Here is a 13,695-nt window from a genome sequence, read left to right on the forward strand (position 1 = left end):
CGAGCGCATCAGTACAGATAGCCTAGTGTCAGTTACACTGAGGCCCCTTTTCGCTGCCAGAGTGGTATAAAGGGGGCAGAGTACAAATGAGAATCAGGCCCTCAGTGCCTAATACCTGAGAACCGGCAGCATCTGGTACTGACAAAGCTAGGATTAGAACTCACGTCCCTTGCACCGCCTGCTAGACACGCTCGCTGAAAAGCTGGAAAGGGAACCCCGGTGTCCGGGCTCTCAGCCCCCTGCTCAGGCCAGTAGCAGAAAACAACTCCGTTAAATGGAGGCTGGTGTGTGTGTGTGTCCTGTCGCTGCTCCTCCCCGGAGTGTCTCTTCTGAGGACAGAGCTGTCACGCCAGCCCCTTTCCCCAGGGCTAGGTTCACCTGTGAGAGAAGATCTGGCCCCTGCATTCACGGCTCCCTCCTGGGAAGGAAGCCATCTGCCCAAGCCCTGCTCCCCCCTCCCTGGCTCCGGACTGTTCCAATGTCCCCTAATCGGCTTGCTTTAATAGCATTAGACGCTTTTAAACAAACAGGCCCTTGACCCTCTTCCCCCCCACCAGCTCTCCGCTAAGGAGGAGGAGGCTGAAACGCCCTGGGATGGCTGCGCAGGGCCAGCTAAGGCGATTGGAGGGGGATTTGGGAGAGATAAAGGGGCAGGAACCCAGCCAAGTCTTGCTTCAAAGATCCAGGCTGGTTTGTTTCGCACCAACAAGCATGAAACACTCTCCCAGCCGCACCCTGTCTCGTTCATCTCCCCTCATGGGCGTCTGCTTCTTCCCCGGCGTTTCATCCTCCCCTCCTGCCCTGGGCTGGGCAGGGTGAGCTGGTACAGAGCCCCCGGAAACCAAGCTAGGGGGTGCAGCCTGAAAACACCAGGCGCTGTCTGTCAGCACAGAGAGGTGAGGTGACTGGGTCAACAAGCCCAGGCTGTGGCAGAGCCAGGGGCAGAACCCAGGAGTCCTCCCTCCCAGGCGTTGCTGCTCTAACCAATAGACTCCACTCCCCTCCCAGACCTGGGGCTAGAACCCAGGAGTCCTAGCCCCTCATTTTCCCGACTCCGCTCTAGCCACTAGGCAGTATGTGGAGTGCTAGGGACAGATATATGCTGCTTACCCAGTGCCAGTTTGGGGGCTTTCCCCACACACGCTGAGCCACGTTCTGATCTGTCACCCTGGTATAATTCTATCCAAGCTGCTTCAGACACTTAAAGTTACGAGCCTGCGGGGTCAGGGCCTGACTGTGGTCGGAATAATCCGGGGGAGCAGTTACGCTGCATCCTGCCGGGGGTAGTGTGGGCAGGGGGCGGGGGGGAATAACTCTCTACGATGCAACACTTAGCAACTCCCTGCCCCTCCAGAGCACTGGCCAGCCGCCCTCCACAGGCGTTCCTGACTCTGATCTCCCTGTGATGTAAATCAGGAGGCACTTCACTACAGCTAGCAGATTGAGCCTGGGGTAACACAAGCGTGAGATCAGAATCAGCCCTTGTCTCGCTTTCCTCCCTCCACTCATGTCTGTTCTTCCTCCTCTCCTCCTCTTCATAACTCCTGCCATGTGAGTCCATTCTCCCTGCCCCCTGCCCCCACGTCTCCCTCCCTCTATGGGCCCAGTTCTGAGTGACGCTAAGGTCCCTTTACCCACCCTTTTGCGCTAGCAGAGCAGTGTCACTCGGAACCGGGCCCAGTGGGATTATTTCACGTGAGCGAGACTGCTCGTGGCTTAAGCTTTTTCAGGATCAGGACCTACGAACACTCGACTTGTGAAAAGAAAAACACTGCCGCGTATTGATATGGCGGGCTTTGCGGAAAGGAAAGCAAACTATAAAGAAAGGTCTCTATTGAAAACAGACAAACCAACGAGGATTTCATTTCTATGCATCTGTTAAACAGGATTTTACTTTTCAAAGAGACGTAAAATCCAAAAATCCAAACATCCAAACATCCCCGCCCCCAGCCCTAAATAATGAAAACAAGATAAAGAAGCAAAGAAAGAAAGAAAAACAAAAGAGAAAGATGGGGAAAAAGAAAGAAAGCTGGAAAAGAAACAATAAAATCATTATTCATAAACTTAAATGCCAATCAAATAACAGAGGTGTCTTTAATATCTTCCCCTTCCCCTTCCGATCTGTTATCCTCAGTGGCCTGTTTGCACTTCTGCTTTAAGCCAAGCAGAGAGAATTGTCTTTATTTGACTGTAATGTCCAGAAAATATAATAAAAGGAAAATGCAAAAGCAGAGTTGAGGACACTAGGTGAGTATCTGGCCCAAAATAAAGGCAGGTTCTGGAATAAGGGAAAAGATGGACTTGATAAATTTCACCTTGAGTTGGTGGTAGTAGGAAGTGGAGAACTTTGACCAGGGAACTGCACTCTCCCTCCCGCCCCATTGTAATGATTTTCTGTTGTTGTTTTTAATGTGAGTGAATATTAAATCACACTGGATGTTTCCATTTAACAGACGGGAGTTTAGTCGCAATCATCTTCTCCTCAGTGACATTTTGGATCTGAATATAGAGAGAATGTGATTTTTATCAAATCAGGTTCTGCACCATGGGCCTGATCCAAAGCCTGCTGAAATCAGTAGGAAATCGCCATTGATTTCAGCAATGCCTGGAGCCGTCATCAAAGTTATTGTTTATGCGTTGCATACAAAACCAGCTGCCTGGTTAGAATCTGCCAAATGCAGATTCCGTCACCTACCTCGGGACCATTCCGACACCAATATCTATGAATGTGGGCACCTTCTTCCCCGCAAGTCCTCCCATGATGGAAGAAATCTGTTGTTTTTGCTTGTTCGTTTGTTTTTATAATAAACTGCATTAGATGAAAACCGTGGTGGAACAACTGACCAAAGTGGTGTGTTTGCAGGATCGGGCCTTTGTGCGTGTGTGTTCTGAACAGGCGCCTGTGGAAGTCAGTGGAAAGACTCCCACTGATATTAGAAAGGCCCGTTACTGGGCCCAAGTCTCTGCCAGTCTGCTCCTGAGCAGCCATTTGCTCTGTGCGACCCAAAGGCACACCATGGGGCTAATCGTTTTCCACCCTGGATTTTTTCTCCCTGGGATCCTGACAATGCAAAATATGTTTCTTCTCTCCAGATTTTGATGCTTTTTGGCTTCCTGTTTCCTTTTCACCCTATTTTCCCTTTAAAGCTACTTTTCTCTCTATTATTTGCTTTAACACTGTGGGTTTTTTTTTTCAAAATGGCCTGTTGCCCATGCCAGTAACATTCCCAAATAATTTGCAGAGTTTTGGGGTTCTGTTTGTTTGGTTTTTGTTTTGTTTTTATTCTCAAATTAGCCAGTTTAGACGTTTCTGGAAAATAAGGGAAAGTTCAGGAAGAAAAAAACCCCCACAGTTTAAAAAAGAGAACTAATATTAAATGCATTTCATCCTATGGATTCTTTTCTCTAGTGGCGATGGCTTTTGTGGAAAGGGGTTATGAAACAGCTGTTTGTAAAAAAAAAAGCTAACCAAACTGGATTTGAATATTATTTTCATGGGATCAGTGGGTCCTGGAAAGGCAGTCGTTGCAGAGAATCCACACACAATTATGTGTGTGAGTAGCTTTATTCACACAAGTCCCATTTCTCATGTGGATAAGTGGGTACAGTCAGGCCTTTCTTCGGCTCTCTGTTGATTGGGGATAAAATGATAGGGGGGTTTCTTCTTTTTAGAGCGTTTCCTAGGGGGGTTGAAAGATGTGAAATTCACCAATCCCGACTCTTCTCTTCGTGCAGAACCTGCCTTCTTTAAGTCGTAGGGCCAGAACCTCAGTGAGTGAAACTCCAAGTTTCTCCGTTGACCTCAAGGGTCCTATGCCGATTCACACCAGCTGAGGGGCTTGCCCTTTATCTCAACTGAACCATGAATTTCTTAAATTCTCGTATTGCAAAAATAAAAAGAAGAGTCGCTCTTGGCTGGTTACAAGCCCGAGCCCTTCCTTTTCCTGCATCTCCCTGTGGGTGACTTTGTCCAGGAGGACACTGCAGGTACGTTCAGCCACAACCTTGCTGCTTGTCTGTTTCCTTATTCACAATTTAAAAAGCAGGGTGCAGAGGACTAACTGCAGTTTTACTATGGGCCGATGGAAAACCCAGCAGGAAAATTCCAAATCCTTCCAGCCTCAGGAGTAGGAGCTCTCGCTCCCTCTTTTCCCTAGGAGTGGGGTAAGAAGATTTAAAATTAACCCTTCCCCCTCCTTTATATATAAAGATGAATCTTCCTAAAACTCTCAGTGTCTCTCTCTTTCTCATTCATTTCTAACTGCATGCAGTAGTTTCTAGCTGAAAAAAATCCCCAGAGATCCACATCTCAGCGGCAAGGTAGGTGAAGACTAGATCTGAGAGCTCCCAAGATTTCTAGTTTTCAAGGCTGTGATTTTCAAGGGGGCCACTTTCAACCCTTAGTCAATTTCTTTCTTTCTGAGCCAGCAGTTTACCTAGGGAATTTTGGGTGAATGGGGTTTTTTGCTTATCACCCTATGATGTTTGAAATCCTGAAATGTGTTAAGACGCTCAGAAAATAGTTATAAATCATAACCAACAAAGGAGTTTTCTCAATTAAAAAAATTGCATTTTTCTTAAGTAACAACCCTAATGGAAGGGGTGTGGGGGGAGGGGGCAGGGAATTTCTCTTACAATCACAGCAGAGTGACTGAGATATTTGCCCAAATTGGAGACCTAGATCTTGGGGAAAAGTGAAGGTCCTTTGATTTAATTTTCCAGCCAGGCATTTGTTATATAATTCTTCCTTCTGCTTCAGAAATATTGGGCCCAAGTAACAAATCAATGCATCCCCACTCACAGTTTGCAGTGATGCCCTGGAGAAGTCAGGAGTGAGAGGTCCAGAACCGCTGAAGAATCTGTAGACAATGAAGTGTAGAAGTCTCCTGGAGACAAGAGAGCAGAGGACAGGTCTTCTAGAGATGTAGACAATAGACATGGTTTTCTGGATGTTGGTCAAGGAGACGTGAGGTGCAAAGGCAGAAAGGAACGACATGCCCTATAGCGCGTGGGTCTAGGCTGGGTCTTTAGGGTGCAGAAGGGGCTTTGGCTGGCTCCATATCCAGCCTTTCTACGCTCCTCAAAGGGAAATCAGCAGAAGGAGCAATCAAGAGGAGGAAATACACTCTCTCACGGCTGTCTGGCAAGAAGTGGAGGTGGCATCTGTCTGTGGTGAAGTTACACAGCTCTTCGTCTGAGGTACAGAAGTGATGGGAAAAGCTTGCTATGTCCAGTCAAGTGTGTCCAAATGAGGGTCAGTGCAGGATTGTTCCTTCCAGCCCCCTCTCCAAAACTGCCTCTCTCTCTCTCACCACACATCCCCCTCGGCAATCTCTCTGCCCCCGTTTCCCTCAGCCTCGAGTCTCTCACTCCCAGTGCTGACCAATGCTTCGGGTTTCTCCTTCTCACATTTGTTATGACCCACGGGTTATATTGGTCCCTCTCCTGCGTTCCTTGTTCACTTTCATCCACTAGCTCCTGCCCTTTCGACTTTGGCAAATATATTTCAGCGGGTCTTCATGTCACATTGCATCCGGATGCCCAACTCCAAGCTCTGAGCAAGAGCCGGCCTGACCTCCTTGATCATGACGCTGAATCAGTTCGTGTTTGGAAAGTACTTTGGAGGGGCAATGTGCTGTAGGCCCTAATTCCTATTTACACTCTGGCCCCTTTCGGCAGTCGCTGCAGGAGGACCACAGCGCCCACGGAAGGGGGCCTGTCTGAGTATGAGAAAGAATCGGGTCCTACGGGGCCGATCCTGAACTGAGCTTCGCCCAGTTCCACCGAGAGTTCTGTGTATTGTTAGCGGGAGCAATAATCTGGGCTTCATTCTTGTTTGCCTGCCACTCTGGCAATGTTTAGGGGCCTTAAAGTGAGAGTAAATTATAGCTATAGCGACGTTACAGCCTTGGCCTGGCCGGAACTGAATAAAGGAGCCTTAGTGTGAACAAGAATCAGGCCCTTTAAGTCTAAAGAAACATGACGCCTCGTAACTTTATACTGGAGAGCGTCCTTAATGATCGTTGTGTCTTCACTGGCTGCTATGATGTAGATGATCGGGTTATATACTGTACCCTACCCTGGCCCTTAGATTATTATCTTGATTTTTAAAATGTTATTTTTGAGATTGTTAGACACTTTTTATTCTTCAGCCTGCAAAATCCTCGGGGCAAGGACTGTCTTTTGGTTGTTGCTGGTGGAGGTTTGTTGGGCCCCACTCTATGGTTATGGCCCCACGGGGCAAATAATAATAGAGCGTATCCATATGGCCCAGTAGCGGGAGCTGTGGAGGGGTTGTTGCTGGACGGGGGTCCTGACTTGGTTGACATCTAGGTGCTATTTGCAGGGACAGACACACACACTCAGCAGAACAAGAATGTCCTGTCCTGGAGTGACTCTTCCCACATCCTCCACGGGCCAGGGCTTGCGAGCTGTAGCTCTGGGTTTAGGAGGGGCAGCTGGAGAGAACACCCCAGCCTGAGGCATGGTGGCAGGTTTCTTGACACTCCCAAGGGCCTTTGGCCAAGGGCTCCCAGCAACCACAACACATGCACCCTGTGTTTATTTCCTTGATTTATGCAAATGTCGTGTGCCACCCGACAGTACGTGTTCTGCAAGAAACAAGAGGAGAGATCCCTGAGGGAGCCAGACTGTAGCTGCGTATGAATGAGTGTGGAGACCCCTTTCCTCTTAGCCCTGATGTCAAATACACCTGTGAGTTAGGTAATAGTCCCCCTTGCAAAGAGGGGGGAAACTGAGGCATAAGGCAGCGAAGTGACTTGCCTAAGACCATGCAGCAAGTCTGTGGCAGAGCTGGGAATGGAACCCAGGAGTCCTGACTCCCAACACGGCCTCCAATGGTAATCAGACCATATTGTGCCCTGCGGTCTGAGCCCATGTTCCATTTCACTGCCATGGTGGCTTTGATTTTGTGCGTCCCCAGGTCTGTAAGATGCACTGTGGCTGCGTGTCTGAGGGGGTCCCCAGCTCCTACTGGATCTCAGGTGAGAATACAAACCATGCCGCGTGGAACTCCAAGGGGAGAGAGGAAAGAGCGTCTTCCTTTCCTCCTGTGGAGCCGGTCCAAGTCCTTGCAATGCTACACAGGGTGAAGCTAAGTTAGGGAGTGAGGGGCCCAGCCCTGAGAGGTGCTGAGCACCTACATCCCCCTGGAGGTACCACAGTCTGGTACCTTTATGCAGCAACTTTCCTCCCAGAGCTCTTTACAGACTATACATATGGGGATCACTCTCCCAGCACTGAAATGCAGCCACCTCTGGGATGGAACTCAGCAGCTGTTTGACATCCTCACAGCAATGCTGCACTTAGGTTGGCAACTTTCTAATTGCACAAAACCCGAACAGCCCTGCCCCACCCCTTCTCTGAGGCTCCATCCCCACTTCCTTCGTCGCTCGCTCTGCCCCACCCTCACTCACTTTCACTGGGCTGGGGCAGGGAGTTGAGGTGCAGGAGGGTGGTGAGGGCTCCAGCTGGGGGTGTGGGCTCTGGGGTGTGGCTGGGGATGAGGGCTTTGGGGTGCAGGAGGGGCAGGGGGTTGGGGCGTGTGTGGAGGAGTGCAGGCTTCAGGAGGGAGTTTGGGTGTGGGAGGAGACTCTGGGCTGGGGCAGGGGGTTGGGGTGCAGGAGGGGATTCGGAGTGCGGGTTCAGGCGGCGCTTACCGTGGCTCCCAGGAAGTGGCCGCCAGGTCCCTGCGGCCCCTAGGCACATGGGCGGCCAGGGAGGTGCCGCGTGCTGCCCCCCAAGGCACATGGGCGGCCCTCGCACCCATAGGCGCCACCCCCGCAGCTCCCATTGGTCGTGGTTCCCTCGGGGCGGGGGCAGCACGCGGCACCTCCCTGGCCCACCATGTGCCTTGGGGCCGCAGGGACCTGGCAGCCACTTCTGGGAGCTGCACAGAGCCAGAGCAGGCAGGGAGCCTGCCTTAGCCCTGGGCCCCCGCTGCCCCACCGACCGGACTTTTAACGGTGCCCAGTCGGCAGTGGGCGTTCCAGTCGAAAACCAGATGCCTGGCAACCCTACACTGCACAGGGCTCACTTGCCCAGCACTGAAATGCAGCCACCTCTGGGGTGGAACATGGCAGCTGTTTAACAGCCACACAGCAATGCTGTGTAATACTTGAAGCCAGGAAGTCCCCTGGGAGTTGTGGGGAGGCTGAGGGCAGCACAGCTGGGGTATGACTATGCTCTCACTTGCTCTGCAGGGCTGGCTTTCCCAGACTGGGCCTACAAGGCAGAATCCAGCCCCGGCTCCCGTCAGATCCAGCTCTGGCACTTCATCCTGGAGCTGCTGCAGAAGGAGGAATTCCGCCATGTCATCGCCTGGCAGCAGGGCGAGTATGGGGAGTTTGTGATCAAGGACCCTGACGAGGTTGCGCGTCTGTGGGGCAGGAGGAAATGCAAACCGCAAATGAACTACGACAAGCTGAGCCGGGCCCTCAGGTGCGGAGAAGGGGCCACGTGGGGCGGGGAGCACGGGAACCCGTCTCGACCCAGGGCAGAGACTAGGGGTCTTATCGATCAAAGGAGAGACTGGGTATTTGGTGGAGAGGCAGAGAGCAGCCCATTCCAGCACCGCTTTGATCCATCCAGGATTCAGGGACACTAGGTAGCTCAGTCCCCGAGCTAGAGGGAACCACGGGGTCTGTCTGTGTCCAGCAGCCTCATTATAGTCCTCGCTGCTGAGTCCTGCCTCGTCCCACCGTGAGGAATCAGGGCAAACTGACGCCTGCTAGCCATGGACCTGATCCAGGCCGGGATCTGAATTCTCCTGCTTTTAGGGGAGTTCAGGCCCCAGGCCTAGCACACAGATAAGAGGTGACCTGTGAAACCCAGACATGGATTTAAAGGAGGAGGGGAAACTTGTTTCAGTCTGGCTGTACCTTGGATGGACTCAGAGGGACACCCAGATCCATCCCCGACCCTTTGGAGCAGGAAAAAAAAAAAAAGGATGATGGAAAAGAGAGAGTAAGGGGACAGAAAGAGTGAGAGAAAGAGCTTATATCTCTTTTATTTTTCTAGGGAAAGATAGTCCCTCTTCTCTTCTCTTCTCTTCTCTTCTCTTCTCTTCTCGTCTCGTCTCGTCTCGTCTCTTCTCTTCTCTTCTCTTCTCTTCTCTTCTCTTCTCTTCTCGTCTCGTCTCGTCTCGTCTCTTCTCTTCTCTTCTCTTCTCTTCTCTTCTCTTCTCTTCTCTTCTCGTCTCGTCTCGTCTCGTCTCGTCTCGTCTCGTCTCTTCTCTTCTCTTCTCTTCTCTTCTCGTCTCGTCTCGTCTCGTCTCGTCTCTTCTCTTCTCTTCTCTTCTCTTCTCTTCTCTTCTCTTCTCGTCTCGTCTCGTCTCTTCTCTTCTCTTCTCTTCTCTTCTCGTCTCGTCTCGTCTCGTCTCGTCTCGTCTCTTCTCTTCTCTTCTCTTCTCTTCTCTTCTCTTCTCGTCTCGTCTCGTCTCGTCTCGTCTCGTCTCGTCTCGTCTCGTCTCGTCTCGTCTCTTCTCTTCTCTTCTCTTCTCTTCTCTTCTCTTCTCTTCTCTTCTCTTCTCTTCTCTTCTCTCTTGTCTCTGTTCCTGGATCTTCTCTCGGCTTCCTGGTGCTTGTCTGTTTAGTGACACGTCCGTCCGTCCGTCCGTCCCCCGCTGCTCTAACCTCTCAGGCTTTTCCCTCCCCCGCCCCCAGGTATTATTACCACAAGCGCATCCTGCACAAGACCAGGGGAAAGAGGTTCACCTACAAGTTTAACTTCAGCAAACTCACCTTCCTCAATCCCCCGCTGCGGGACGCGCACTGTCCTTCCCCGCCCGCCAGCGCGTGCCGCCCGCCCGGGGTCTCCGCCGGCCTGCAGAGCGAGGTAACCACAGGGCACGGGGCTGGGATGGGGTCCCAGGGTGCCCCGTGGGTGGGGGCAGGTCCCAGGGTGCCCCGTGGGTGGGGGCAGGTCCCAGGGTGCCCCGTGGGTGGGGGCAGGTCACAGATTGCCCCGTGGGTGGGGGCAGGTCCCAGGGTGCCCCGTGGGTGGGGGCAGGTCACAGATTGCCCCGTGGGTGGGGGCAGGTCCCAGGGTGCCCCGTGGGTGGGGGCAGGTCCCAGGGTGCCCCGTGGGTGGGGGCAGGTCCCAGGGTGCCCCGTGGGTGGGGGCAGGTCCCAGACTGCCCCGTGGGTGGGGGCAGGTCCCAGGGTGCCCCGTGGGTGGGGGCAGGTCCCAGACTGCCCCGTGGGTGGGGGCAGGTCCCAGATTGCCCCGTGGGTGGGGGCAGGTCCCAGGGTGCCCCGTGCACGGGGCTGGGATGGGGTCACAGACTGCCCCGTGGGTGGGGGCAGGTCACAGAGTGCCCCGTGCATGGGGCTGGGATGGGGTCCCAGACTGCCCCTTGGGTGGGGGCAGGTCCCAGGGTGCCCCATGCACGGGGCTGGGATGGGGTCCCAGACTGCCCCGTGGGTGGGGGCGGGTGAGTGTCAGTCCCAGCTGCCCCAGGGACCCCAGGCTCATTGTTAGGACCCTAAGTATGGGGGTCCCCACTGCAAAGCTCATTCCCCCTCCAGCTCCTGCAGAACATGATCTTCGCCCGCCAGGCCTTGGCCGACCAGCTGACCTTCCACAGAGGCCTCAGGGACCCGCTGGACATGGCGAGCCCAGGGAACAAGAAAGGGACTGCCAGCGGGCCCCGTAAGTGCCATGTGTGTCTGTGACAGGGAGGGGGCAACAAGGGGGACAGCAGCACAGGGCAGGGTCAGAGAGGAGCTTTTCAGGAGACCTCAAGGCGGTACCCGCACGCATGTGTGTGAGTGCACTGGTGTTTGTGTGTGAGTGTCCCAGATCAGTGGGTGGCTGCCGTTAACACAGCAAGGGAGAAAGAAGGGCCCAGCTCGCGTCCGAGCCGGACCGTGGGTGAGAGGATCCAGCCTCTCACCAGTCCGAGCAGCAGCGTCTGGCAGCTCCTGGCACTGGCTGCATGATGGTGCCGGGCAATGCTGAGTCCAGCCCTGCGGGCCCCGCAGGGGCATGTCTGCCCCAGGGTCTCTGACCAGCTGGATCCAAACACCCCTGAATTTGGGGGGATTTGAATCTGGATCCAAATGTCCCTCCCCCACCCTCCGCACACTCCCGCTACCTGCTGCAGGTCCCTAAAATGGGAGGGGTGGGGGGAGGATGTCCTGCCAACAGGGAGGGGCTCAGGAAGGGCAAAAGCCTCAAAAAGCCCTTCCCCCACTGCTCAACCCCCTACCTGCCTGTTTCTGGAAAACTTTGGGCAGCCACAGCTGCCTTGCAGGGGTCACCTGCACAGAGAGCTGCCTGGTTTTCGAAGGGTTAATCCCCAGCAGCCTGGACTGCAGACCCCGCCTGGGTGCTCTGGAGCCAGGCTGGGGGAGGAAGGTGCGACCCAGCTTCAGTGACCCCTGCGGGGCTTTGCAGGGACACAGAACCGTCTGGATCTGCCCTGCCCAGGCCCCCTCCCCGTCCAGGGCCCCTGGCAGAGCACAGGACACAGGGCCACTCTGAACCAGGGGTGTTCCCGCCCCAGAGCCCCTTTGCCACAGCTCCAGCGTGAGCTGTATTATAACAGCACCTAGGGCCAGATCCGGGCCCCATTGTTCCGGGCGCTGCAGACAGGGAGAAACAGTCCTTGCTCCAAAGAGCTCGCAGTCTGAATAAACAAGGGTAGGAGGGGAAACTGAGGCACACACCAGTGGCGTGACTTGCCCAAGGTCACCTGGCAGGGCAGTGGCAGAGCCCGGGAAGAATCCAGGTGTCCTGACTCCCAGCCCAGTGCCCAGTGTGTGCTCAGCCCCCCACCCCCAGCACGCACACAGAAGGCCCAGCTATTGAGGTCTCGTTTTCAAGGAGGTAGCGGGGCCTAGGGGCTTGGGCACTGCGTGTGGGGACTCAGGACTCCTGGGTTCCATCTCCAGCGCTGCCAGTGAGCTTGGGCTCCGTGACGTGGGGGCTGCCTTGGGATGCGCGGTGGGGGGCAGCTGGCTGGTGTCGGCTTTGGTCCGGTCTCACTTTGCTCCCTGTCTCTGTTCCTGTCCCCAGAGTTCAGCTCGCTCCCCTCTCCCTGCCTGTTCGGCTTCTGCTGCTGTGGGGGAGTGCAAGACAAGTTCCCCCGCCTGGGCGCCTTCCTGCCAACGATCCCGCACTCCGGCCTCGGCCCCCACTCCAGCTGGCAGCTCTGCCCCCCTCCCCAGTACCCCCAGCCCAGCTCCCCCGACTGGTGGCGCTTCCCCAGCCACGTCTTCCAGCACGGCCGGTCGGTGCTGCCCCTGGAGGAGAGGGCCCACCCACACAGCCCATTGGGACCCCCCAGATCAGAAGCCCTCCGGAAGGGTGTCAGCTTCCCAGCCATTAGGCTGCAGGGGAGAGCGTTCCCCGGGCTCCCATTGGGTGCCACGCGGGGCCACGGGAGCGCAATGGCCGGAGGGAGGCTGGGGTTCCCGCTGGACCTCTCCCAGCCTAGGGAGGAAGCAGAGGCCTCCTCTGCAGAGAGCTGCCTGGGTGTGAAACCGGAGCTGGAGCTTGAGGGCCGGCCTCAGGCCAAGGGCGCCGGCAGTCTGGAGCCCAGTGGGGGAGGTGAAGGTCTGCATTACCCCCCCGAGTTACAAGGCCTCCACCCACCCAGCATCCCCTGCTTGCCTGGCTTTAAAGCTGGCTGCTCCCTGGATCCTACCTAAGGCAGGTGGGCAAGAGTTGAGGGGATGTCAGCTCTTCTCCTCCAGCCCTGATTCCACTGTCCCAGGGGACCCTGCCATTCCAGCTAGCAGACCAGAAGCTCCCTCGACCAGCCGGCTCTCCGCAACCCGCCACTCGCCCTGTCTCAGGGCTGAGGAGGTTGATTTCCAGTGGGGTGCTGGCTGGGCCCCCAGAAAACCAGCCACCAGGGTCTGCCAGTGACTCATCCTCATTCACCCACCAATAACCCCTCCACCCACAACTCCCTGAGGCAGAGCCAGGGAGGTAGGTGCCCCGAGTGTGCAGAGCCCTCTGTCTTTCTCGCCTGGTCTCAGTGCCCCACTCCGGTAGCCTGAGACATGCTTCATTCATACCTCAAACTTCCCCAGCCTCTGCTCTGCTTCACAACTAAACCTGGGTCCAGCCCAGCCCGGCCACTCTTTGTGATCAGACACCCTCTCTCCGGGACGGCCCATCCGGTGCCAGACCCCAGCTCTTCATTCGCTTTGAAGCGCTCGGCGTGTGTCGGGGTGGCGACCGGAGCTGATGTGCAAACAGGTTTGGAATCCCAGGGGAACCCCTGAGGAACACGACAAAGTTCTCATTTTCCTTGCCATTTTTTTCTTCCAAAGGTTTAGGTGGGGAAAAAAAGAACAAACAGATTGTTCAGTGTTTGGCAACAGGAAAATTTCAGCCAAAAAATTTCAAATTTTCAACAACCCCCGCACTCAGTTTAGCCCAAGACGTCACCCGCAGAAATCTCTGCTTTGACTAAAAACTTGGTTTCTGTCGGAAAAAACCTTGAGAAGGGAAAATATTGACTGGCTCCAGTACCGCTGCTGCTGGCTCATCCCCAGGGATCCCACGTGGGACGTCTGGATCAAAAACACGAGCCACCCGTGTCAGCAAAAGAATAAGGCCTGTGAGCTTGGGCTGTATCTGTCTCATCAACTTCATGCATCATCCAGCTCCTGGAGGGGGGAAAGCCCTGCACTGGGTCCGCATGGGGAGGTTGAAAGTGAC

General features: G+C 54.7%; 1 protein-coding gene across 1 annotated transcript; it reads left to right on the forward strand.

Moving 5' to 3' along the window:
- The first annotated feature begins 6,943 nt into the window (after positions 1-6,943).
- ETV3L (ETS variant transcription factor 3 like) lies at positions 6,944-12,674 on the forward strand. The gene is made up of 5 exons (XM_073323269.2): positions 6,944-7,004; positions 8,223-8,460; positions 9,684-9,855; positions 10,548-10,671; positions 12,040-12,674. The coding sequence occupies exons 1-5, from the start codon at positions 6,953-6,955 to the stop codon at positions 12,672-12,674; spliced, it is 1,221 nt and encodes a 406-aa protein (XP_073179370.2). The 5' UTR covers positions 6,944-6,952.
- Positions 12,675-13,695: the final 1,021 nt, after the last annotated feature.

Source organism: Lepidochelys kempii, chromosome 24, assembly GCF_965140285.1.
Source record: "Lepidochelys kempii isolate rLepKem1 chromosome 24, rLepKem1.hap1, whole genome shotgun sequence".
Lineage (NCBI taxonomy): Eukaryota > Metazoa > Chordata > Testudines > Cheloniidae > Lepidochelys > Lepidochelys kempii.

Coding starts and splice junctions, on each gene's coding strand:
- ETV3L (XM_073323269.2), top strand. CDS start 6,953: ATGCACTGTGGCTGCGTGTCTGAGGGGGTCCCCAGCTCCTACTGGATC. Junction 7,005..8,222: donor CAGCTCCTACTGGATCTCAG/GTGAGAATACAA, acceptor CTTGCTCTGCAG/GGCTGGCTTTCCCAGACTGG. Junction 10,672..12,039: donor AGGGACTGCCAGCGGGCCCC/GTAAGTGCCATG, acceptor TCCTGTCCCCAG/AGTTCAGCTCGCTCCCCTCT.